The sequence below is a fragment of the Mauremys reevesii genome, linkage group 10 (genome assembly GCF_016161935.1).
Source record: "Mauremys reevesii isolate NIE-2019 linkage group 10, ASM1616193v1, whole genome shotgun sequence".
In the NCBI taxonomy this organism is placed as follows: Eukaryota; Metazoa; Chordata; order Testudines; family Geoemydidae; genus Mauremys; species Mauremys reevesii.
Window position 1 is genome coordinate 17765891 of NC_052632.1, and position 24779 is coordinate 17790669.

A 24779-nucleotide genomic window follows, 5' to 3' on the forward strand; every position below is an offset into this window, starting at 1 on the left:
TTGCCTCACACCCATAGGAATCAATGGTAATATTGCTGTTGACACCAATGTGTGCGGGATCTGACCCTTAGTTTGTATAAAAATGTTAGAAAATAGGAAAACTACGCAGCTAATTAAGTCTCACTAAAATATGTTTTGGCCCAACCCTGCACACCTGACTTTGGTAAAACTCCTGTTGACTTTTGTAGGAGTTCTGCAAAATCGGGCCCAAAAGGGCTACTGAGCTGGGAGTTGTTGGAGTAAAGCTTAACTATACAGCTAAGGTTATATACAGAGGAGAACTCACTGCACTGAAACATATTTTTAGCATAAACAAACATTTATAGATAGAAGCAACAGAGAAGCACTCAGGATAGTTGCTGTCTTTTGTCTCCATCTGTTATCTGCTATATCAAGCAACATCTCATTTAGATTAACTATCATCTGCCCAAATTGATGATTTGGCAGCAGGAGGAACTGGGGAAGATAAACATCTGCTTGATTTTGTGGGGAAAGACACACCGGAACTTAATGTAGTATTAGACTATGGGCCAAACCCTGCTCTCTGCTGGTGTCAGTAGGAGTTATCCAGGAGTCCCAAAGCAGAGAATTTTGCCTTTGGCTAACAAAGTAGAAGGGCGCAAGATGCATACAGTCTATGTGCTTGTCCTAATACACCACCTTCTGCAAGGAGGTTACCTAGAGAGTGTGCATTAAAACAGAAAAGGAACTAGTGGTTTCAGTATGTTTAACCACCCCCGCTGACAGCGGAGAGCTGCTCTAGAAAGCCCTACTCAGAAAGCAGAGTAATAAAAGAAATCACATGCAAACTCACGTTAGCAGAATGGCTCCTGGTATTTCCCTAAGTATCTGTTAACCAACAAGCCACGCTCAGGGGCACTCCATATATCGCATTTTTTAACAGCCTAGCAACTCAGTCTGTCTCCTTCACACTTCTAGCTCCGCCCGTGGCAGCTCACCACTGCTGGGAACATGGCTCAACATCCAATTGTTCCTGGGACCACCACCCCCACTCCCTACTTCACACTGGGAACTGCACTAGGCCAGGCAGCTCAGAGAGCCAGCAAAGGCCCGGTGCCGAAAACACCAGCAGCAGAGGTAAGGAGCAAAAGGCTCTTTGCTGTCTAATGTGGGCCTATCTGTGTAGGCACTTGTGGCCACCCCGAAGTATCTAGGGGTCCAGAGAAGAACATTGGAGGTGGAAAGGGTATCCTACAAATTGCCATGCTAGGTTGGCCAAATGAGTCCACTAATCCAATATCCTGTCTCTGACAGTGCTAGTACCCAATGCTTCACAGTGTATGGTCTCTGTAATGAACAGCTATGCACTCACGTCTATGGGAGAATATTCCTCTTCATCTCAGGCAGTGAGTACTTGACACATAAGGGTTTATAACCCTTCTACATTTTTATCCGCGCTTAATGAAACTTTGGCTATTTTTATTATTCGCAAAAATAGAATTGGGATCCTATCTTTGGTCTCATTTCTATCTCCATGGACTGAGTTTCACTGACTAATTATGCATCATGTAAAATGAATTATTTCTGTCAGTCTTAGGTTTGTGGTCTTTCAATGTCATCGTGGCTCCTCTGCTTCTTGTATTAGCAGAGAGGATCAATAGGCGCACCCGACAGATCTGCTCTCCTTATTACTCTATGTGCCTCCACTATGTCACTTACTCATCTTCCTCCCAGCCTTTATACGCTGTCCTCGTCTGGAAGATGTCTCATGCCTCTAATCATTTGCATTGCTCTGCTCTGGGCCTTTTCTATTTCTGCTATCAATTCAGATAATGGAATTCTTAAAAAAAAAAAAAAATCACGTTGCTCCATCTGCCTGTCAGGCACTAGGAGCCCAAGCTACCTGTCATTACAGGCTATGGGCAGAATCCTATTGATTTCAATTGGGAGCCAGATTAGTGCTCAAATGGCAAGAAATGTGTCAGTCCAGATTACTGTATCTGTTTTACAGAAGCCCAGTTTGCAGGAAGGGAGATTTCACTCCACTGGGGTCCAGAGTTCACCCATGCTCTCTAACTAGAAACAGGGGCAGGGGGTGAGACATTAAATACTGCATTGAAAACCACATTAGCACCAAGCTGGCAAGAAAATCTAGGGCTGCTTGGGCCAGATTTCCACTTATGGCTAAGGGTTTTCATATAATGCTGGCAAATCTATGCCACACAATGTGAAGGTTCTGTGGCGGGATGGGTGACAGAGGAATTGTGAGTGACTGGATGGGGAAAAATCCTTTAGATGGGGAAGGGATTTGGATAAGTGAGGAGGAGCAGAGAGGAGGGGTAATTGTGTAAATGTAAGAGTGCCCCTGTGCCATGTCCCATTTTTTATGGGGTATACTCATGCGCACAAAGGATTTCCCCTCATGAACATGTAATGTCCCCGTAGAGGGTAATAACATGTTCTTTTTGTGGGTAGGATGTATTTCCAATAGATATGATGAAAATTTAGCTCTCCCCTTGTACGCAGTGCATTAGCAGGGACATCCAGCAGATGTGCATGTCTTGCCAATGGGCTGGCACTCCTATAACTGAGAGCAAGATCTGCCTTGCTATGTACGATTTCTATAATCATATGCCATCAGGGAATAAGCCATTCCTAGGAACCCTCTTATATCGAACCTTTAGAATGGGGAATGTAGGGATTTAACCTGGAGACCCCTTTAAAGCTGAAGCCCAAACTGGACCATTAGGGTGCCCAGACAGGAAGTGTGAAAAATCGGGACGGGGGCGGGGGTAATAGGCTCTTATATAAGAAAAAGCCCCAAATGTTGGGACTATCCCTATAAAATCAGGACAGCTGGTCACCCTATTACCAAGAGGGCCATATCTCAGCCTTTACTAATCTGCTGGTCATTGAAGCTCACAGCAACTTCTAAGCTGCTAAATGCCAGGGATGCAGGTGTCAGTCACAAATAGAGCATCTCACCTACAGAAAATGTTTTTTCACCCACATTTTGGCTGCAGACCTATTACGAATGCTGCTTGGAGGGTGTCTCAGTGTTTGTATTGCTCTGCAACCAACAAAGCAGTCTGAGAGAGGAAAAGAGGGTTGGGCTGGACAAGGGGAAGGGGCAGGTCTCCCACCATCCTGGGCCTGATCTAAAGCCAACTGAAATCAGTGAAACACTGACACTGATTTCCAAGGGGGTTGCATCAGGCTCTTTGAGCTCTGTGAGGCCAAGGAAAGTCAGCAGGGAAAGACTAGAGATATGTGGCAACCAAGTGAACCCTTCTGAGCACCCTGTGTTCTCATTCAGGTAAGAGCCTATAGACTAGCCACTGAAGCAGTGGGGGTTGAGTGGGCCAGGTTTTTCTATGTCTCAGTTAACTAGACAGGCTGAGGGAGGCCTCTAGACTCCTCAGCTGGGCCTGGTTAGCAATCTGTAGAGAAACGTCCTGCAGCTCAGAGCTGGGGAGGGAGAATTACTTGGGCTGTGTCTGTATGGGATGGGGAGGGGAATGGTTTTGCTGCAGCACAGAAGCTGAACCTTTCATCACTTGACATGTAAGTCCTGTCTTCAGTTTCTCATATAGATAACTTGGTTTTAGTAAGGTCTTAGAGGATAACTACAGTCTTTGTAAAATCAAGGCTCCTAAAGTGCTACTCCTGTGAATGTTAAGTAGCATCACACAATAAGTGACCCCAGAAGGTGATAACCCATATTTTGGAGTCTCAGTGAACTGAAGCTGCAGTGTAATTCAAGCTGAGGGCTATTACATAACTTTTAAAATGACAGGGTTCTGAGAAAGATGTCTCTTCTCCCATGCTAATGGCTGGGCCCTTTCAGGTGTTTCCCCCTTTTGCAGGAGACACTATTCTGAGATTTACATTTGCAAAAACATAAATTGCAAAAGGACAGAAATAAAAAAGTCTCCTACTTAGTAGCTGTGTGTGAGCTCTCACCAGGGAGATTCCCATGGGATAAAATGCTTTGGCTTGCCATCTTTAGTTTTCTACTTTGGGGGGCTCCTTGTCCATAACAGAACACAAACCATACGTTTTAATTAGTAATTACAGTGTTTTAAATTTAGCAAATACAGTTCTTGAAATAATGTCACTTGTATTAAAAAGACCAAAAAAGATGGAAGATGACACCCCTTTCTGCTCCCTCCCCCCAACTTCCTTTAAAAGACAACCTGTCCCCCTCATTTTCTTCCTGAGTAATTAACATGTATGGGCACTAGACTAAATCAAAGTAATTGCTTTTAGTTGGACAATGATCTGAGTTCATTCTGCAGTGCACTAAACCATTTAGAGGAAATGCCTTTGCGTATTGGCAACTGCAAACTACTGCTTAAGTGCTGAGCAAGCTAGTACATGTGTTCTCATTCTTGGGTAGGGAAAGGAAGAGTTTGGGAGCTGTGCTACAGTGTGTATCACTTTTTGACAAATGGTTTAGCTACTTCAATCAATCAGCACAATTTTTGCTCAGGTCCCAGCTTTGCTTAAAAGACTAAAAAGGAAATCTGTAAGCCTCAGTTCTGGGTTGCAAATGGCTTTCCCTCTCCTTCCTCCATTTATAAATCAGCAGTGTCCTTTGGCCAGACCACAAGTGAGATTAAACAATGTTCTTCAGTCTTCAGCAAGAAAATGTTGCACATGCCTTAACACAAATACATACAGAAATTATATTTGCTGAGAGAAACATATGGTGAGAAGTTTTCAGTCTGACGTCTGCACATGTTGTCAAAGTTTATGGAGCTATGATAGTAAGATACAACATGTGTTTTGACTTTTGATTTCATTTTCCTCATGGTAAATAAGGTTTGAAGAAGTTGTTTCTTCCCCAAGAATGGGTGAAACCTGAGTAATCTGTTAAAAGATGTGAATTACTGATACGCTTTTGCTAGACGTGTTGACACTGGCTTCCCTATATTAGCTTGCTTGTGGTTTTTGATGTTATGTTTGGGCCTAATGCAGTCACTGTGCCAGTTCAAGCATATAACATCAGTTCTGATATCTTTTGATTCTCTGGTTCTTTCCATTTACAAATCTTGCCAAATTCCACTCTGATATATGAGATATAATATACATGGCTATCATATCTCTCTGGTATATCTCTGGGAATAAGCAGGAAGAACTTGAAATGCTAGTAAATAAACACAACTATGACATAGTTGGCATCACAGAGACCTGGTGGGATAATACGCATGACTGGAATATTGGTATAGAAGGGTACAGCTTGCTCAGGAAGGATGGGCAGAGAAAAAAGGGAGAAGGTGTTGCCTTATATATTAAAAATGTATACACTTGGACTGAGATTGAGATGGAAATAGGAGACAGACTTGTTGAAAGTCTCTGGGTAAGGATAAAAGGAGTAAAAAACAAGGGTGATGTCATGGTAGGGGTCTACTACAGACCACCTAACCAGGACTGGGGTGGCAGGCTTGTATAATTTTTGGTGGTGCCCAGAACAGGTCCAAGTCCTGCCCTCTCACCTAAGTCTCTGGGAGGGAGTTTGGGTGTGGGAGGGAGTTTGGGGTGCAGGCTCTGTGATGGAGTTTGGGTGCTGGGTGCAGGCTCTGGGCTGGGGTGCAGGACAGAGTGTGGACTCTGGGAGGGAGTTTGGGTGCAGGCGGGGGTTTCGGGTGCAGGCTCTGGGAGAGAGTTTGGGTGTGGGAGGGGTGCAGGCTCTGGGAGAGGGTTTAGGGTGCTGGGTGCAGGAGTGGGTTTGGGTGCTGCGTGCGAGCTCTGGGCTGGGACAGAGGGTTGGAGTGCGGGAGGGGGTGCGAGGCATGGTGCTGGGCCGGGGATGAGGAGTTTGGGGTACAGCAGGCAGGCTGCCCTGGGGCTGGGGTGGGGGGCCAGAGAGGAGGACTCCCCCCAGCCCTCTCCCCGATGACAGCAGGGAGCTCCGGGGGAGGAGGGCCCTCCTGGCCTCCCCAGCACGACACTCACCCAAGCCCCCCCCCAGGCTGCTGCTCAGGAGGTCCAGCCAGAATAAGTCCGCCCCCTCCTCCTTCCACGGGTGCAGCAGCTGCCTTAGCCTGCCCTGGCGCAGCTTCCTTGTAGCCGGCAGTGGCCAGCAAAGGAGCACAGTGCGGAGCTGCAGGGGGTAGCCGCCGGCTGCCCAGGGCAGGCAGGGATGCTCGGGGACAGTGCGCGGGGGCAGCAGGTGGGGCCGAGGCAGAGACCCAGCCCCGAATATGGGTGGAGCCAGGCCCCCTGGGCCCTGAAGTTGCTGGAGCCCAGGCACCACGGGCCCATACAACTCGCTGCCCCTGAACCAGGAAGAAGTTGAGGATGAGGCTTTTTTTAAACAACTAACAAAATCATCCACAGCACAGGACTTGGGGGTGATGGGGGACTTCAACTACTGAGACATCTGTTGGGAAAATAACACCGCAGGGCACAGATTATCCAACAAGTTCTTGGAATGTATTGGAGACAGTTTTTTATTTCAGAAGGTGGAGAACGATACTAAGGGAGAGGTTGTTCTAGATTTGATTTTGACAAATAGGGAGGAACTGTTTGAGAATTTGAAACAGGAAGGCAGCTTGGGTGAAAGTGATCATGAAATGATAGAGTTCATGATTCTAAGGAATGGTAGGAGGGAGAACAGCAAAATAAAAACAGTGGATTTCAAGAAGATAGACTTTAGCAAACTCATGAAGTTGGTAAGTAAGATCCCATGGGAATTAAGTCTAAGGGGAAAAACAATTGAAGACAGTTAGCAGTTTGTGAAAGAGACATTATTAAAGGCACAAGAGCAAACTATCCCACTGCGTAGGAATGATAGGAAGTATGACAAGAGGTCACCCTGGCTTAACCAGGAGATCTTCAATGATCAAAAAATCAAAGAAGAGTCCTACAAAAAGTGGAAACTAAGTCAAATTACAAAAGATGAATATAAACAAATAACACAAGTATATAGGGACAAAATTAGAAAGGCCAAGGCACAAAATGAGATCAAACTAGCTAGAGACATAAAGGATAACAAGAAAACATTCTACAAATACATTAGAAGCAAGAGGAAGACCAAGAACAGTGTAGGCCCATTATTCAGTGGGAAGGTGGGGGGGAACAAAAGCAGAACACGTGGAAATGGCAGAGGTGCTTAATGACTTCTTTGTTTCAGTTTTCACCAAGAAGGTTGGTGGTGATTGGACAGCTAACATAGTGAATACCAGTGAAAGTGAGGTAGGATCAGAAGAGGCTAAAATAGGAAAAGAACAAGTTAAAAATTACTTGGACAAATTAGATGTCTTCAAGTCACCAGGGCCTGATCAAATGCATCCTAGAATACTCAAGGAGCTGACTGAGGAGAGATTTGAACCATTAGCGGTTATCTTTGAAAAGTCATGGAAGACGGGAGAGATTCCAGAAGACTAGAAAAGGGCAAATATAGTGCCAATCTATAAAAAGGGAAATAAGGACAACCTGGGGAATTACAGACCAGTCATTTTAACTTCTGTACCCAGAAAGATAATGGAGCAAATAATTAAGCAATCAGTTTGCAAACATCTAGAAGATAATAAGGTGATAAGTAACAGCATGGATTTGTCGAGAACAAATCATGTCAAACTAACCTGATAGCTTTCTTTGACATGGTAACAAGTTTTGTGGATAGGGAGGAAGCGGTAGACGTGGTATATCTTGACTTTAGTAAAGCTTTTGATACTTTTCAGAGTAGCAGCCGTGTTAGTCTGTATCCGCAAAAAAAACAGGAGTACTTGTGGCACCTTAAAGACTAACAAATTTATTTTTGTTGTAAATGGCTTGTCTAGTTTTTGTAAAGTTTGTCCATGAGGAAGTTTGTGTAGAAGGTTGGTTTTTCATCAGAATATCTAGTTTAGAGAGTTCAGTCTTAATCTTCCCCTGTTTGCTGTATAGGATGTTGATCAGGTGGTTTCGCAGTTTCTTTGAGAGTGTGTGGCACAATCTGTCAGCATAGTCTGTGTGGTATGTAGATTGTAATGGATTTTTTACCTTTAGTCCTTTTGGTATGATGTCCATCTGTTTGCATTTGGAAAGGAAGATGATGTCTGTCTGTATTTGTTAGTCTTTAAGGTGCCACAAGTACTCCTGGTTTTTTTTTTTGCTTTTGATACTGTCTCGCATAATTTTCTTATAAACAAACTAAGGAAATGCAACCTAGATTGAGCTAGTAGAAGGTGGGTGCAAAACTGGTTGGAAAACTGTTCTCAGAAAGTAATCATCAGTGGTTCACAGTCATGCTGGAAGGACATACGAGTGGGGTCCAGGAGGGGTTGGTTGTGGGTCTGGTTCTGTTCAATATCTTCAGCAATGATTTAGATAATGGCATAGAGAGTACACTTTAAAAGTTTGCGAACAATATCAAGCTGGGAGGGGTTGCAAGTGCTTTGGAGGATAGGATTAAAATTCAAAATGATCTGAACAAACTGGAGAAATGGTCTGAAGTAAATAGGATGAAATTCAATAAGGACGAATGCAAAGTACAGAGGGAAACAATCACACACACAAAACAAAATGGAATGGATGGCCTAGGAAGGAGCACTGTGGAAAGGGATCTGGGGTCATAGTGGACCACAAACTGAATATGAGTCAACAGCGTAACACTGTTGCAAAAAAAAGGGAACATCATTCTGGGATGTATTAGCAGGAGTGTTGTAAGCAAGACACGAGAAGTAATTCTTCTGCTCCACTCTGCGCTGATTAGGTCACAACTGGAGTATTGTGTCCAGTTCTGGGCACCACATTTCAGGAAGGATGTGGACAAATTGGAGAAAGTCCAGAGAAGAGCAACAAAAATGATGAAAGGTCTAGAAAACATGACCTATGAGCAGGGCTGGATTAAAGCGGAGGCCTAGGGGCTGCAGCCCAGGACTCTGGGCTAAGGGGGGCCTTGGCGCAGCAGGGCCCAGGCAGGTAATCTTGGACTGTGTACTAACTGCTTGTAGTTGAGACAAAGTCTTACTACTCTGTTGCTAAAGACAATTCTTATCACCATATTAGGTAGTTAAATTGTGTTGTAATCTGCACATATAACAACATGTAAGCATGTATAATCTAAACATGTAATCACAGATAATCATCTGTGGCCCAGATGCACCAGTCCATTCAAGAATCTCAATTAGCCCAACAGCATGACATTTATCTTTGTATCCTTGTGTTCTCACACTATCCTTGAGTTGTTACAGCTTCACACCCAAATTTTCTGCATCCTCTAAATGTTTAGGGGTCCTTCATTTTGCCACATATAGGGCAAATCAATTAGATGTGTCATACTGGACTTTCTATAAATGTCCTGTCTCAAATGGTAAATAGCTCCATATGTGCACTCTAGGCCAGGTCAATTTACCTGTGTGGAATTTTTTGTTTTTTGATCAATTATTTTGTCTTACAGTTTGTGTCACCAGTGTCCATTAATTATTATTGCACATTGTTACATGGGTCACCATTTAATCATAACCGTTTATTTAATGAAATCAGGATGGAATGAGTTGTGCAAGTGTGGGCCTTGGGAAGAACATGAAATTTTGGAGATGAACATGAATATATGTTAAAAATGACACTGGAAGCTCCCCTGTGCTGTAGAAGTAGCTGTAATGCTAAGAAAATAAACGATATTGTCCACTGGGGAACTAACAGCTATTCTCACCAATGAGACTCTTTTTAAACCATCCACTTGACCAAAACATTGAGTGGCTCAATGAGAGTATTTAACTGTCTTTTTAAAAAGTGGGTAGATGCTATGGCTTAACACCTCCACCCTATCCTACCCCAAATATTTGGTTTCTTTGGGGAAATGCACAGCATTTAATAAGACTTAAATAATACAAACAAGCCAGATAAAAATATGCAGCTAAAGAAAAAACTGTCTTCCAAGGCAATGATGTAACACCTGAGACGCATGTACTGAGCCTGATTTTCCATACCCTGATGGTGGGTTTATACTAATGTAATTGTTGAAGTCAACTGAATTACTTTAGCATAAAACCAGCATAAGGTTGTGGATTGGGGGTGAATTGGAGCTCCTTACCTATATAATATTTCTCTAGTTACAGCATTATCAACTAGAAATTCACCAATGAACATCTTTACAAAGAAATATCTATAATACCTGGGCTAGTCCTCCAGCATGTATAAGGGTTAAGTCAGGCATCCAAGAACAACCAGGCACCAATAGGCCATACAGTGCGATCATATAATAAGGCACAGAGTAGAACATGTACGTCAGCATCTGCATTTTAAACAAAAACATTAGCAGGTTTGTGTTTTCAGAGAGAGGTCTATTTAGGAATCTGCCAATTGCTGACTGAGAAATTGGAATATTCCAAGATTATGCTCTCCAGGGGATATTTGCAGATGATGAAAGATATCCCTGTAGATAAACAGAACACTCCACATAGATTCTCCAACTAGTGAAATCATCATACTCCAGAACCCCACCACTTTCCAGAGTGAAGTTTCTTTGTTCAACTTGTTGCCAGAATGGATTTCTCACAGAAAAGGTCAATCCTTCATTTGAGGTTCACTCATTTGGTTGCCTCCCCATAAATGACACTATGCCTCTCAGTGTTTGTCATTTTTAAAAATAGAAATATTGTGGGTATTAAGAACCCTCAGGTCAACCCTCGTGCAATGCTCAAGTAAACAGGCTTGGCAAAGGATGCTGTGTGGTTTTACAGGAAAGAGGAATGTGTCAGTGGTGATAGAGAAGAGAAATGGTAACTATAGAGCTAGATTTCCTATCTACACCACCCTTTGACCTGTTGAAGATGCTATTACACTAGGGTGGAGTGGCCAACCTGAGCCTGAGAAGGAGCCAGAATTTACTAATGTACGTTGCCAAAGAGCCACAGTAATATGTCAGAAGTCCCGCAGCAGCTTCCCTCACCCGCTCTCAGCATCTCCCACCCACCAGCAGCCCTGCCAATCAGCGCTTCCCCCTCTCTCCCTGCACCTCCCAATCAGCTGTTTTGTGGTGTGCAGGAGGCTCTGGGGGTGGGCGGGAGAAGCAAGGCCATGGCAGGCTCAGGGGAGGGGGCGGGAAGGGGTGGAATGGGGGCAGGGCCTGTGGCAGAACCAGGGCTTGAGCAGTCAGCACCCCCCGGCACATTGGAAAGTTGGCACCTGTAGCTCCAGCCCTGGAGTTGGTACCTATACAAGGAGCTACATATTAATTTCTGAAGTGCCTATTCATCCATCACTTTATAACATCTCATACTTAATAGTTAGTTCTTTACCTGAAGTTTAGGATAAGCAGCAGGATCCTTGATATAGGGCTCGTGAAGTTGAATATATAACCGGCAGAGTTCAGCAGGGCAATCCAAAGCAATCTACAGAGATGTTAAAAAAAATTATGTGATGAAAGAAGTCATTCTAAAACAAATTAACCTGATCCTTGCTATTGTGGGTTCTACAACTGTGCTCACTGTTGCCATACAGAAGGCTTGCTTACAGGCCAGAAGGGACTGGACCCTTTGCCAAGGTGATCCACTTGGTCACCAGTATAGAAATGGGCTGACATCACTATTGAAATGTAGTCTTCCCTTTGCCTGCCTCACAGGTCCCTTGAACGGTTCATAGAGCAAGACTATAATATCTAACTTTTATACAGCATTTTTCATCAATAGATCTCAAAGGCACTTTATAAAGGAAGGTGAGCATCATTATCCCCATTTTACAGATGAGAAAACTGGGACACAGAAAGGGGTAATGACTTACCCAAGGTCATCCAGCAGACCAATGACCAAGGTTAGAATAGCACCTAAGTCTTCTGAGTCCTAGTTTAGTGCTCTAGCTACTAGGCCAACATTAGCAGTCTTAGTTTTTCACTGGAAAGTAATTAAGCTAGTATACTAGGTATGAGTGGTCCACACTGTGATAAATGTATAACATTATTTTATTTGTACTGACAACTAATGGCTTTGACATGATCCATAATGCGTAATGGAAATTCACCCAATAGTAGAAAAATCAGGTAAGCATATACTGTAGAGTTTATATATGGATTTAAACAAGAGTTGTGCTGCAATAAGGTAATAGTGGAGAATGATGCAAACTCCAAAACCAGCTACTATAAAAAAAAATTGTTGGATTTTTATCTAACTGTAAAGAACAAACTTGCCAATAAACTCCATGGTGACCCAACTACTATGTCAAGGAACTGAATTCATGATAACAAGCAATGACTACAAAGTATGCAATGCTTTTCTAAAATGATTCATCAGTTTCAACAGCAGCTTAATAAGAGCTTTCCCACGAGGCATTGCTGGTGTCTAAATTACTGACAAGGCCCAGCTGGGTGTATTGCAGCAGCCAACTGCACTGGCATTTGTACGTCTTGGTTTGGGAAGACTACAAAGATTCCTACTGTACATGCCAATGGCACATCTTGGAGAGGGAGAAACATCTGAGAAACAGGTGTATTTCTGTACTAAGGAACCACAGTTTATTGGCAGATAACATATTGGCCACAACTACTGGAGCTTAATAGAAATCTGTTCATTCCATCCATGGCTGAGAAAATGATGTCACTGAAACAGTTCCTACAATGGGAGAGGAACAGAGTAGTGAAATGGGATAGGAAAAGAAGCTCAGAAAAAATGAGGAAGTGGCATTGCAGCCTGTAGCTGGGTGCTTGGGCAAGAGATTACACTGTGAAAAATGTCATCTCTTTCCACATTGCTTTGTTTTATTCAGTTAGCCAGCACCAACAGTACTAGGGAGTGCCATGAGCTGCAACAAATGAAGATGCCAGTAACAAGACAGAAGTAAACAAAAATTAAAAGATTTCTGAAGGCATATTTTCTCAGAAATATGACCAGAGAGCAAAAATAAAGCAGTAATACAAGCCAGCAGAACTACAAAAGAGTGACATGCACTAAGTAGAACAAATTGCTGCTAAAGTTACTTCTGATCACTTGATACATGAATTAAGGTCTAGACAGGGTCGACTCTACCAAATATGCAGACCAAGCAGTTGTCTTGGGCACCAAAATGTTTAGTGATTGTTTACTCAGTGATATACAATTTCCATTTTGCCTAGGGCAGCAAATACTTCAAAGCTGATGCTAGGAGTAGGTTTACCACTGCTCCAAGAAGCAAGTATTTTAAATTCTGTGTGATTCCCTCTGAAATTTAAAAGCTATCAACTGTGCTATAAATCCATATATAAAGTTAATTTAAAATTATCTATACTTGATAGGCAAGAATGAGACATTTACAATTTCAGGAGACTTGGGATAAACCCAACATAGTTCTCAGATAAAAAGATTCTACTCTCTCACTCATAATATAAGCTGCATGTTTTTCTGTGAGTTTAGTTACATGTCTATGTTTTAGAAAGACATGAATGCAGATTTAATTTAGCTTGTGTGCATCCATGCTATTGCTTATTAAAATATTAACAGTAGACAACCAAAAAACACAATGAATGACATGCTTTTTAGGTCATTGAGCCACACTTGGGCTATCATTACACTGTTGCTCATGGGGGGTCATATGGCTAGTCCCTTTCAGAAAAAAAGTTTCACACAATGCAAATGGAGAGGCAAAGCTACAGTAATTACAATAATGCCACATGCAGTGTTGTAGCTGTGTCGGTCCCAGGATATTAGAGAGACAAGGTGGGTGAGGTAATATCTTTAATTGGACCAATTTCTGTTGGTTGGAGAGAGGAGCTTACAGAAGAGCTTTGTGTAAGCTCTAAAGCTTGTCTCTTTCACCAACAGAAGTTGGTCCAATAAAAGGTATTACCTCATCCACCTTGTCTCTCTAATAATGCCACAGACACTTCATTTCTCCTTCATATTCTTAGGGCCCAGTCCTGCTCCCAGTGAGAAGTTTTCCATTTACTTGGGAGCTGATTGGGCCCTTGGTTTTCTCACATACAAAAATTCTTCCTTTTGAAAAGCAACAGATGTAAAAGCTTTGTGAATAAAACTTAGAGATCCCAGGTCGTTATTGCCCCTTACACTTACCATGCCCCTAAATATGCAAAACCCAGTTGCAAGGATGAGATATATAGCCAGCATTAGATCTAGTGGTCTTCTCAGGAGTCCTTTCTTCTGGACTTTCTGAACCACCTACAATACAATATAGGGTTAAGAGTGGATCATAAATTCTACACTAATTTCAAATCTGTCTCTAAAGAAAGTTAAGGTGGTGAAACACCCTGACAGGAGCCAGTGGGGCAGCATCTGCTCTCAGCTACTCTAATGTAAATGCAGAGTCACTCTATTGATTTGAGTGTATAAGGGGGAGCAACAGCATTTCTGTATGTAATAATATAACAATGTTACAATGATATAACAGAAAGCAGAATCAGGCCCCTACCATTCAAAGTTAAAGCTAACCCACACTTTAAGAAAATTCTCTAATGGTCCACCTGAGTGAGGATCAGTGTCAATCTTCATGTTGAATGGCTTACCTTTCATCAGTCAGTGACACTTTACATGGTAATTTACACAAGATAATAAAATGGCTTCCTCATACCCACCCTAGTTGCACCACTGAGTATTTTATGTATGCCCATTTTATTTCTAAGAACCATAGTGCATACCCATTTACGTGGGCTCATAAGAAAATGTATTATGTAATCATAAATACATATCCAATATTTATTTATCAAGTGGCTGACTAAGAGAGGAAGGATGACCCAGTGGCTAATGTGGTAGTCCAGGACACCGGAGACCCAGTTTCACTTCCCAATTCTGACACAGACTTCCTATGAGATGTTGGGCAAGTTGTCATAAGCTTCTGTTCCCTTGCAGTAAAACAGAGATGATCCCTCCCTCAGAGGAATGTTGTGGGGGTAAATATGTGAGGCATGCTGATGTAATGGAAGCTGTATAAGTACCTCAGATAAAAAATAGTTTGGGGCAATTGTGAGAGCTCACTCACTGCAGAGTTTTCACTCAAACCTTCATTCCAGGATGCAATTTTTTTTTCACCATTATGCACTCTTGCCCAACATACACACCAAATGCAATCTCCTTGCAATTGAGCAAACAAGCCATCTTCTTCATTTAAAAACACTGCATTTATATGACTCGCTCATTTCCACTTCCCTTTTGAACAACAATCCATGCATTGATAGGCACACAACAAAAAGACCTCCTACATGATGGATTTCCTTATGATATATTATTGCATTACTGTCTCAAAATATGTTGTACAATGACATAATTATAAATATTCATGTTCAAATGACAGAACAGAAGAAAGTATTTTTCAGACAAAACTCCTAAGCAAGGACTACAGAATTTGGCTCATAGTTTAACAAAAATTAAAAACACTTCCTATATGTAGGGCTGTTTACTTCATAAAATTGTTAAAACAGGTAAATTTTCAGAAACAGAAATTTTCAGCAGAGGCAGTTCTGCTGTGTCTTCTTCTTGCTGCCTCATACTAGATCAATAGGTAGGCTCATGTGAGTAAGACAAGTATGATTTAGACCTGTGTTACTCTATAATATTTAAGGTATCAAAGCCTGCTATAGGAGTGTTTACTCCCTTGCTTTTCCCATTAATACTATTGGGTTAAACACATTCTTTGCCTATGACGTTGTAATGTTACAAATACTTTTAAGATGGAACTATAAAAGAATAATTGTAAAGTCAATGGATTGTTTCCATTTTACTACTGCGTGAAGGCTGAACTTTAAATGTATATGTTACACCTTTTTCTAAAAGGAGACAGTAACCTGACATATATTTGAGTGACACGAAACCACAGCACTGTGTTATGTACACAGCAGTTAGAATGATTAGCCAAGGTGACAATGAGGACAAACCTACCCAATAGAGTTTGTCTGTTAAGTTTCTATAGGGATACTGAGAACTCATGCCTTTTCTTTTCTGTATGTATATATTTACATAAAGGCAATGCAAATGTAAAGCTCTAAAGAAAGTAGAAAGACAGGCCAACACATTGTGCAAAGGCTTAGTGCTGGACTGAAATACCTTGGCTACTGAGTTATTGTGCCCATCTCTCTCTTTTTAATACAGCAAAGTCATACCAATGTACCCTGACATGAATTAAATGCAACAACAGCTCCTGTCAGGTCAAAGTTGATCCACTGCTGGCTTCCCTTCTGCTGAAAACAACAAACCAACTTCTCACAAGTCTTGCTGATGCTGCTGTTTTGTATGTCAGAAGACAGTCTGCAGGTGCAATTAGAATTTTCTCCCAATTCCCTAATCTATGCTGAGTGCCTTGTTTGGGGCACCTCCCAGGCTCAGGCTCTAAGAGCTCAGAACAATCTACTAGTGTCAACAGGCTGACTGCAACAAAACTGGTCCCACCAGAATTCATGTGCAAAGCTGAATTTATGCTTTGCTCTCCATCTCATTAACTTTTCCTGAACTTAAATTACTTGAGACTATGTTCCCTGAGTTACTAGTACATTTATAGACCTATCCACCAAGCCCTGTAAATACCATATTACAGCTCAGTTTGATTCTAAACTGTGGCATAACTCCCCCATGCCTCTATGCTTTGAAAACAAGTGAAGCTTGTCTGTTATCCAAGTGTATGTATTTAACTGGTTTGTAGTAAGTCTGTAACAATGAATGGCTTACGCAACACTATATAAATTGATTCCAATAATGTTTTAATGTAATTACTTTGTATATATTTGTACATTTTTAAGAACTATCATGCCATTTGTTTCCTAACTCCCTTATTGTCTCTGAATAATGCTAGTTCAAAAATTAAAATTGGATTTTCAATCTGATTGTAAATATTTAAAAGATCTGCTGAAAAGGAGCCAAATCCTTGTAGGATTTAGTATGGTGAATTATTAATTAAACAAATCAGTATTAAGAACAACTATTTTCTGAAAACTAGATTGCATTTAGGATCGCCTAAAATATTACAATTGGTTTTATTTCATTTTCCACAGAATTTTGAAGTATACAGTTTCTAAACATAAGTATGTGTGATAGGTTCTCAACTATACCTCTACCCCAATAGAAGGTGACCTGATATAACATGAATTCGGATATAACGCGGCGCTCCGGGGAGGGTGGGACTGCGTGCTCCAGTGGATCAAAGCAAGTTTAGTATAACGCGGTTTCACCTATAACGCGATAAGATTTTTTGGCTCTCGAGGACAGCGTTATATCGGAGTAGAGGTGTATTCTTGTCTTCTACAGATCATAAATTAGCTGTGAAGATGTAGTTCTATTTTCCAACAGGAAAGGCAATTTCATGAAAAAAATCTAAAGTATGGATGAAAAGATTCTATATTTAGAATTACACTGAGGACTTACTATGACCTTCAGAGAATAGAAACTAAAAAGCTCAATTTTTACATACAAAAGAGCTGTTCAGTAAAAACTGAAATTTAAAAAAGTGTTTAGAACACCTGCTTTCCATGCATTTGCCTTTTTTAAACAAAATCTTTTAAAAGTTAAGCTTGATTGATGCATATTTCAATGTGACACATTAAATCTGGTTAACAAAGTAGTAGTAATTACTAACTTCATAAACATAAGAAGCTTGGCCATGCTTCTGCAAATGAGCTACCATATTTTAGCTCTAGGCAGCAATTTCTGTACAGTTCTTGGGGCTAGGAGGGCAAATTGAAACTTTTATCCACCTCTACGCAAACACCATATTCACCTCACTAATACATGTTGTTACATAAGAAGCAACCATCAACATGACCAAACAGTGCTTTGGTCCAGGTAGCTTGACTCTATCCCATTTTTATGCCTTTCATTAGATTTCTGAGGGTTCTGTTTACATATTACTCAAATCCTCTCTACAGTTTCAGTTTGGAAGATTCACTGAGCTTTCCCCTATCTGGCTTCCATGGAAATGAATCCTAATTTATAAGGCAAACGCTATTCAGACATGCCTCCTGGGACTCAGATTTAGGAGTTGTACCTGCCTCACTGCCCCCAAAATCCTTTACTGCAATAGAACCATTACTGATGTGTCTTTCACAAGCTTCTTGAAAATCTTCCAGTGCATCTTCTTCAATGAGTGTCCTGCAAGATCACCTGTACACAGAGAGCCTGTTAGATTTCTGAACGTTCAGGGGTAAGACCTGTCTCCTATTAGCCATATATACAGTGCCTACCACAAATGGACCTGTCTGAGGCCTTAGGGTGCTTTTGTAATACAAATACTATTAATACATTATATGTTGACACTCAAAATGGGTTTGGAATGTGCTCTGGCAGTAAGCCTGGCTGCCTCTAGCCACAAATAGCTACACGTCGTGTCATTCTTTGCTCTACTTTTCAGGTAACCTTTTTTCTCAATGCATGAAATTGTGCATAAACAAATGTTGCATATTGTGACTGCCCAACTAATCCTATTGTTGCCCAATTACAGAGTCCTAGGGAAAAGGTCTAGCTAGTTTGTGAAGATGCAGATGAAAATGAATGTAAAAATGAGCTTTGGATAGGTATAAGGTGGGTAACACAAAATCACTTCCTTACTACATATCATGATAATATATCTCAGCTATAAAACCCAATAGCATGCAATGCAAAGATTTTAAAAAGCAAGCAGGTGTTCAATTATATGAAATCTCACAGTAATCTACATAATATTACTATCTGTAGTTATATAGCACCTTTATCTTAGTATCATAAGGAGCTTTACAAAGCTGGGGAAGTATCACTATCCATGTTTTATAGATGGGGAAACTGAGGCACGTGGACTATAAAGGTCATACATTGAGGGCAAGTCTATGTTACAAACTTATGTCAGTGAAACTATGTAAAAAAAAAAAAAAATCCACACCCCTGAGCGATACAGTTATACCTACCTAAACCCTGGTATGGACAGCACTATGTCAGCAGGCGAGCTTCTCCTATTGACATAGCCACTGTCTCTTGCAGAGGTGGATTAACTATATTGACAGGAGATGCTCTCCCATCCGCGTAGTAGCACCTTCACAGAAGCACTACCGTGCACCACTGCAGCATTTTAAGCATAGATCTGCCCTGAGATCCTCACCCCTAGTCCTTCACTCTAACCACCTAATCACCTTGCTTCCCTCTGCACTCCACAATGAAACTAACTAAAATATTATCTTATACAGTGGAGTCATATCATAGGCACATTTAACTTGCACGATTTTAACTATACGCGCTCGGCAAAACAAAAAGAGAAAAATAACAATTTAAATACTGTACCTGTAGTGAGGGCGATTTCGCCCACCATTCCACTCAATGAGTGTTTGACTATACATGATTTTCGCCTTATGTGCTGACTTCAGAACCTAACCCCTGCGTAAGATGCAACTCCTCTGTATGAAGAATGCAGCAGGGATGTTTTTGCCATACCTGAATGATCCTCCATCAATCTCCATTACAAACATAATAAATCATTACAGTGCATGCCACTAAAACTCTGCAGGAATAATGAGCAAGTTTTTAGTCTTTTTAATGCTATTAGTACAGTAGTTTATATTTTAATACAGTAACATTACCTTGATGGGAGTATTGTAAGTCACTGAAGGATGATTATAGATTCTGAACCCAGCCCATATAGGAAGACAAATATATGGTACATTTAAGAAAGAAGCAGGACACATTCTTGCTCCATATTTACCTATTAAAAGAAATAATCATAAAACATGTGAAGAATTTGTATACTAACTGTATATGGAGAAAATTACAGCATATCCAATGGAGCATCCACATCAAACAGCTACGATAATGCTGGATGTAAAAAGCTTTTTAAATGCTTGCAACCCAGCATACAAAGCTGGTGGAAAAGCCTGTGTTGGAAAATGGAAGAGCCACACACAAGCAGGTAACAACTAGATACAGTATGGTGTGTTGTTTCAAAGATGAGATTTTCTGTTTGTGACAGCCAGCTGCCTCAGCCACTGACCGCTTTTCTACATACCCACAGGGATGGAAGAGCTCAGAAAGCTGTTAATACAACCTGCTCTAGATAAAGGCATCTTTCACAAAAGAAAAACTGACACTTTTGAGTCTGATATTATGCTCTGCTTACTAAATCTTGGTCTCTAATGCAGGGCAGTGACAATGCTTGGAAAAGGGTTACAAAAAAACCCAAAAATTTCTGGGCCAGATCCTCAGCTGCTATAAATCAGTGGAGACTGTGCTTTTTATATCAGCTGAGGATCGGGTCAAAATCAGTGACAGAGAGGACTCCCTAAAAATCAGAGATCTTGAGCTTGTATAGGAGAGAGGTGAAGAGCTTCTGTGTGGACTGATCAGGCTCAACCATGAATGCTCCATTCTAGCTATAAATACCTGGGCTGAGATTTTCAAAGCCAACTAATGGTTGTAAACACATTAACATTAATTTATGGCAGTAGTGTGTCTAACCTCCCTCTCCCCCCTTCATCTTTTGAAAAATCATGTTAGGCTTTTTGCAAGAAGGAAATTATTTATTAATGTAAGGAAAGTTTAAAGCATTTCAAGTCAACAATTGCATGACATAAACATGATTTAATAACAACTTCTCAAGCCCCAGCAGCTCTAAATTCATTTGTCCTAAAGTGCCTTTGGATGCCTTTTGCCTGACCCCTGACATCTGTACTGTAAAGCAACAAGTGCTCTTTATGCTAATCCATAGATGAACAATTTTTAAACACTAATAACAAACATATAGTTATTTAAGTCAATGAGAATTTTTCTATTGATTTGTGTGCTTTGGATCACAGCCTTATTGCCGATAGCAAAATAAGATGATACACTTTTTCTTGTTGGCATGGAATGGTAAATCCACATACTTCTCAAAGTAAAGTATCTGGTTAACTGATCTGTTTATATTCCTGAAGTCCCTCCAACGTTATATTAAAGTAAGGAGCAATATACTATATTTTGGTTATGAGGTTAGGCAGCCTTATTTTTTATTAACCCAGTATAGGAAGTGGAAAACAAAACAATTTTCATGCTTCACATGAGAAAGTTGGTTATATGAATTATCTCCTTACCCACAATAGTTCCAGGCATAAAGACAATAATGCTCATGACAATGGATCCTAACCAGTATAGGCCAATGGTTCTGTAACTTTCTCTGAAACAGAAATAATTGATTTAATGCACCATCCTTAGAACACTACTGTCAAAAACTGCCCTCAGAGCTGATACTGATTTCTGCTGGTAGCATGTTAAGAGAGAAGGCTGAGAACCTCAAAGGTATTTAGCTGCCTAGCACCCTTTGAAGATCTGGGCCTAATGTGGTGGTGAATGGTGGACACAGAGGAGTGATAGAAACAAACCTATGGGGGGACACTCTGCATTTTTGTGTATAAACAAGATAATTATATGAGCAATATGGAATTGTATGTTTAATTACCTGTTTTGTGGGAGGTTTTACTCACAGAAGGGCTGAGTGGGCACCTGTTGCACAAGGCTTTGAAAATAATTTGCTTTAATGCTTATGTTAGCAGAAGATTGATGTTTCAAAACAGTATATTTTGAAATATTTTCCCCTGCAATGTGCATTTAATTAATTATTTTCTTTAACTCTTTCCACAAGAGTAAGCAACATAAGACTCTTATATTCCAGAAATTATTACTATCTCTTTATTTACACAGTACTTCCTGGTAGAATCAAAGAAAGAAGACCATGACGTCTTGACCAAGACACTGTTCTGCTCTCTTGAAATAATGATACCATGGAGTCTGAACATGCATTCTCTTTAGGATTTCCACTTTCTGCTTAGCTAATATAAATTGTACAAATGCACTGTGTTTTGCTCTATACAGTAAATCTTCCAGATAAAAGTAATGGTAGAATTTTTGTTCTGCTGCCTACATCAAGTTCAGCAATAATAATAATTAATAAAATCAACAACATCACAAAACACTCATTAACCGAACTAATTAACTGTGTCCATTTTGAATTATAGTGCAAAGGCAAGAGAACACAGGTTCTTTATTTGCTCCCCTTTGTGCATCTGAAACAAGAGGCCAAATCCAGTTGTGATCTAACTCTGAAAAGAGTAATGGAATTGCAGTAAGGCTTAATTTGACCCAAGGAATTTACACAGCACAAAATAATATTTAAAAAACTCTAACATCTAAACATTGCACCACCACAGGAAATGAATTTCCTTTGTGGCTTATAAAGGGGTGTGGAAAGCTAAAGAAATGGTACACAAACATCAGACTGACTTACTCCCACGAAATAGCTGCCACCATTAAAAGATACATCAGATAATGCGCAGAGCCATCCCAATAGCAGATCACATGGCCATATGCAGTGTTCAGATGAGGCTCACCCTAAAGAAAATGGATTTTAAAACAGTGCAATGGCAAAGGAGATTCAATAAACCTTAGAAGTGTATTAAAAATAGCAGGTTAAACAGGCTGGAGTAAAGTGATTGGTGTTCATTCAGTCTAGGGATCCAATTTTTTCTGGCTGCCAACTCTCATGTTAGCCTTTTTCCAGTCATCCAGGACCTCACCCCGATAGCCATGAGTTTTCAAAGATAATGGCCAATGGCTCTGCAATCACATCCGTCAACTCCTTTGCAGTGCATCTGGTCCCATGGACTTGTGCTCATCCAGCTTTTCTAAATAGTCCTGAACCACTTCTTTCTCCATAGAGGGCTGGTCACCTCCTCCCCATACTGTGCAGCCCAGTGCAGAATTCTGGGAGCTGACCTTGTTCGTGAAGACAGAGGCAAAAAAAGCATGAGTACATTAGCTTTTTCCACAACCTCTGTCACTAAGTTGCCTCCCCCATTCAGTAAGGGGCCCACACTTTCCCTGACCTTGTTGCTAATATACCTGTAGACACCCTTCTTGTTACTCTTAACATCCCTTGCTAGCTGCAACTCCAAGTGTGATTTGGGCTTCCTGATTTCACTCCTGCATGCCTGAGCAATATTTTTATACTCCTCCCTGGTCATCTGTCCAATCTTCTACTTTTTTGTAAGCTTCTTTTTTGTGTTTAAGATCAGCAAGGGTTTCACTGTTAAGCCAGGCTGGTTGCCTGCCATATTTACTATTGTTTCTACACATGGGGATGATTTGTTCCTGCAACCTCAATAAGGATTCTTTAATATACAGCCAGCTCTCCTGGACTCCTTTAAAAAAGGGAAGGAGGAGGATCCGGGGAACTACAGGCCAGTCAGCCTCACCTCAGTCCCTGGAGAAATCATGGAGCAGGTCCTCAAGGAATCAATTTTGAAGCACTTAGAGGAGAGGAAAGTGATCAGGAACAGTCAGCATTGATTCACCAAGGGCAAGTCATGCCTGACTAACCTAATTGCCTTCTATGATGAGATAACTGGCTCTGTGGATGAGGGGAAAGCAGTGGACGTGTTATTCCTTGACTTTGGCAAAGCTTTTGATACAGTCTCCCAGAGTATTCTTGCCAGCAAGTTAAAGTAGCATGGGCTGGATAAATGGACTATAAGGTGTATAGAAAGTTGGATAGATCGTCGGGCTCAACGGGTAGTGGTCAATGGCTCCGCGTCTAGTTGGCAGTCGGTATCAAGCGGATTGCCCCAAGGGTCAGTCCTGGGGCCGGTTTTGTTCAATATCTTCACTAATGATCTGGAGCAGAGGTGGGAAAACTATGGCCCACGGGCCACATCCGGCCCGCAAAACCATCCTGCCCGGCCCCTGAGCTCCTGGCCCTGGAGACTCACCCCTGGCCCCTCCCCTGCTGTTCCCCCTTCCTCCGCAGCTTCAGCTCGCTTGCTCCACTACCAGTGCAATGCTCTGGGAGGCAGCGCAGTGAGTCCCTGGGACAGCGCAGCTGCAGAGCCGGGCCTGACCTGGTGCTCCGAGCTGCGTGGTAAGGGGGCAGGGAGCAAGGGGCGTTGGATAGAGGGCAGGGGAGTTCGGGGGGGTGGTCAGGTGGCAGGGGTGTGGATAGAGGTCGGGGCAGGGGGAATAGGGGGTTGAATGGGGACAAGGGTCCCAGGGGAGCAGTCAGGAAGTGGGGGGTTGGATGGGGTAGGGGTTCTGGGAGCAGTCAGGGGACAGGGAGAAGGGTGGTTGGATGGGGCAGGAGTCCTGAGGGGGCCATCAGGAATGAGACCAAGGGTTGGATGGGGCAGCGGGGGCAGTCAGGGGTGGGGATCTGGGGGCGGTCAGGGGACAGGGAGCGGGGGTGTGTGGATGGGGCAGAGGTCCTGTGGGGGAGGCAGATAGCAGGTGGGAACCGGGCCATGACCTCCTCCCTCCCTTAACTGGCCCTCTATACAATTTCTGAAACCCGATGCAGTCCTCAGGTCAAAAAGTTTGCCCGCCCCTGATCTGGAGGACGGTAGATTGCACCCTCAGTAAGTTTGCAGATTACACTAAACTGGGAGGAGTGGTAAATACGCTGGAGGGTAGGGATAGGATACACAGGGACCTAGACAAATTAGAGGATTGGGCCAAAAGAAATCTCATGAGGTTCAGCAAGGACAAGTTCAGAGTCCTGGACTTAGGACGGAAGAATCCTATGCACTGCTACAGACTAGGGACCGAGCGGCTAGGCAGCAGTTCTGCAGAAAAGGACCTAGAGGTAACAGTAGATGAGAAGCTGGATATGAATCGACAGTGTGCCCTTGTTGCCAAGAAGGCTAACAGCATTTTGGGCTGTATAAGTAGGAGCATTGACAGCAGATCGAGGGACATGATCGTTCCCCTCTATCTGATTTTGGTGAGGCCTCATCTGCAGTACTGTGTCCAGTTTTGGGCCCCACACTACAAGAAGGATGTGGAAAAATTGGAAAGAGTCCAGCGGAGGGCAATAAAAATGATTAGGGGGCTGGAGCACATGACTTATGAGGAGAGGTTGAGGGAACTGGGATTGTTTAGTCTGCAGAAGAGAAGAATGAGGGGGAATTTGATAGCTGTTTTCAACTACCTGAAAGGGGGTTC

The 24779-nt window shown here is 41.9% G+C and overlaps 1 protein-coding gene and 1 long non-coding RNA gene across 6 annotated transcripts in view; one reads left to right on the forward strand and one right to left on the reverse strand.

The window, feature by feature from the left end:
• TM6SF1 (transmembrane 6 superfamily member 1) overlaps positions 1-24779 on the reverse strand; it is a 33647-nt gene that overhangs the window by 1318 nt on the left and 7550 nt on the right. For 3 of the 4 annotated variants that reach the window (XM_039491654.1, XM_039491657.1, XM_039491656.1), the window contains exons 4-9: positions 22075-22178; positions 20885-20967; positions 19403-19524; positions 13932-14036; positions 11193-11285; positions 10067-10186 (exon numbers count right to left, since the gene is read on the reverse strand). In XM_039491654.1, the coding sequence (XP_039347588.1) occupies positions 10067-10186; positions 11193-11285; positions 13932-14036; positions 19403-19524; positions 20885-20967; positions 22075-22178 (627 nt within the window). The remainder of the gene's footprint in view (positions 1-10066; positions 10187-11192; positions 11286-13931; positions 14037-19402; positions 19525-20884; positions 20968-22074; positions 22179-24779) is intronic. The other variant, XM_039491655.1, reaches the window with a different exon arrangement.
• LOC120373344 lies at positions 2788-16782 on the forward strand. Of its 2 annotated transcripts, none has more exons than XR_005585497.1 (2): positions 2788-3277; positions 15960-16782. It is a non-coding gene; the product is annotated as an uncharacterized LOC120373344 (long non-coding RNA). The 2 variants fall into 2 exon arrangements; XR_005585496.1 differs by lacking the exon at positions 2788-3277 and adding an exon at positions 3308-3525.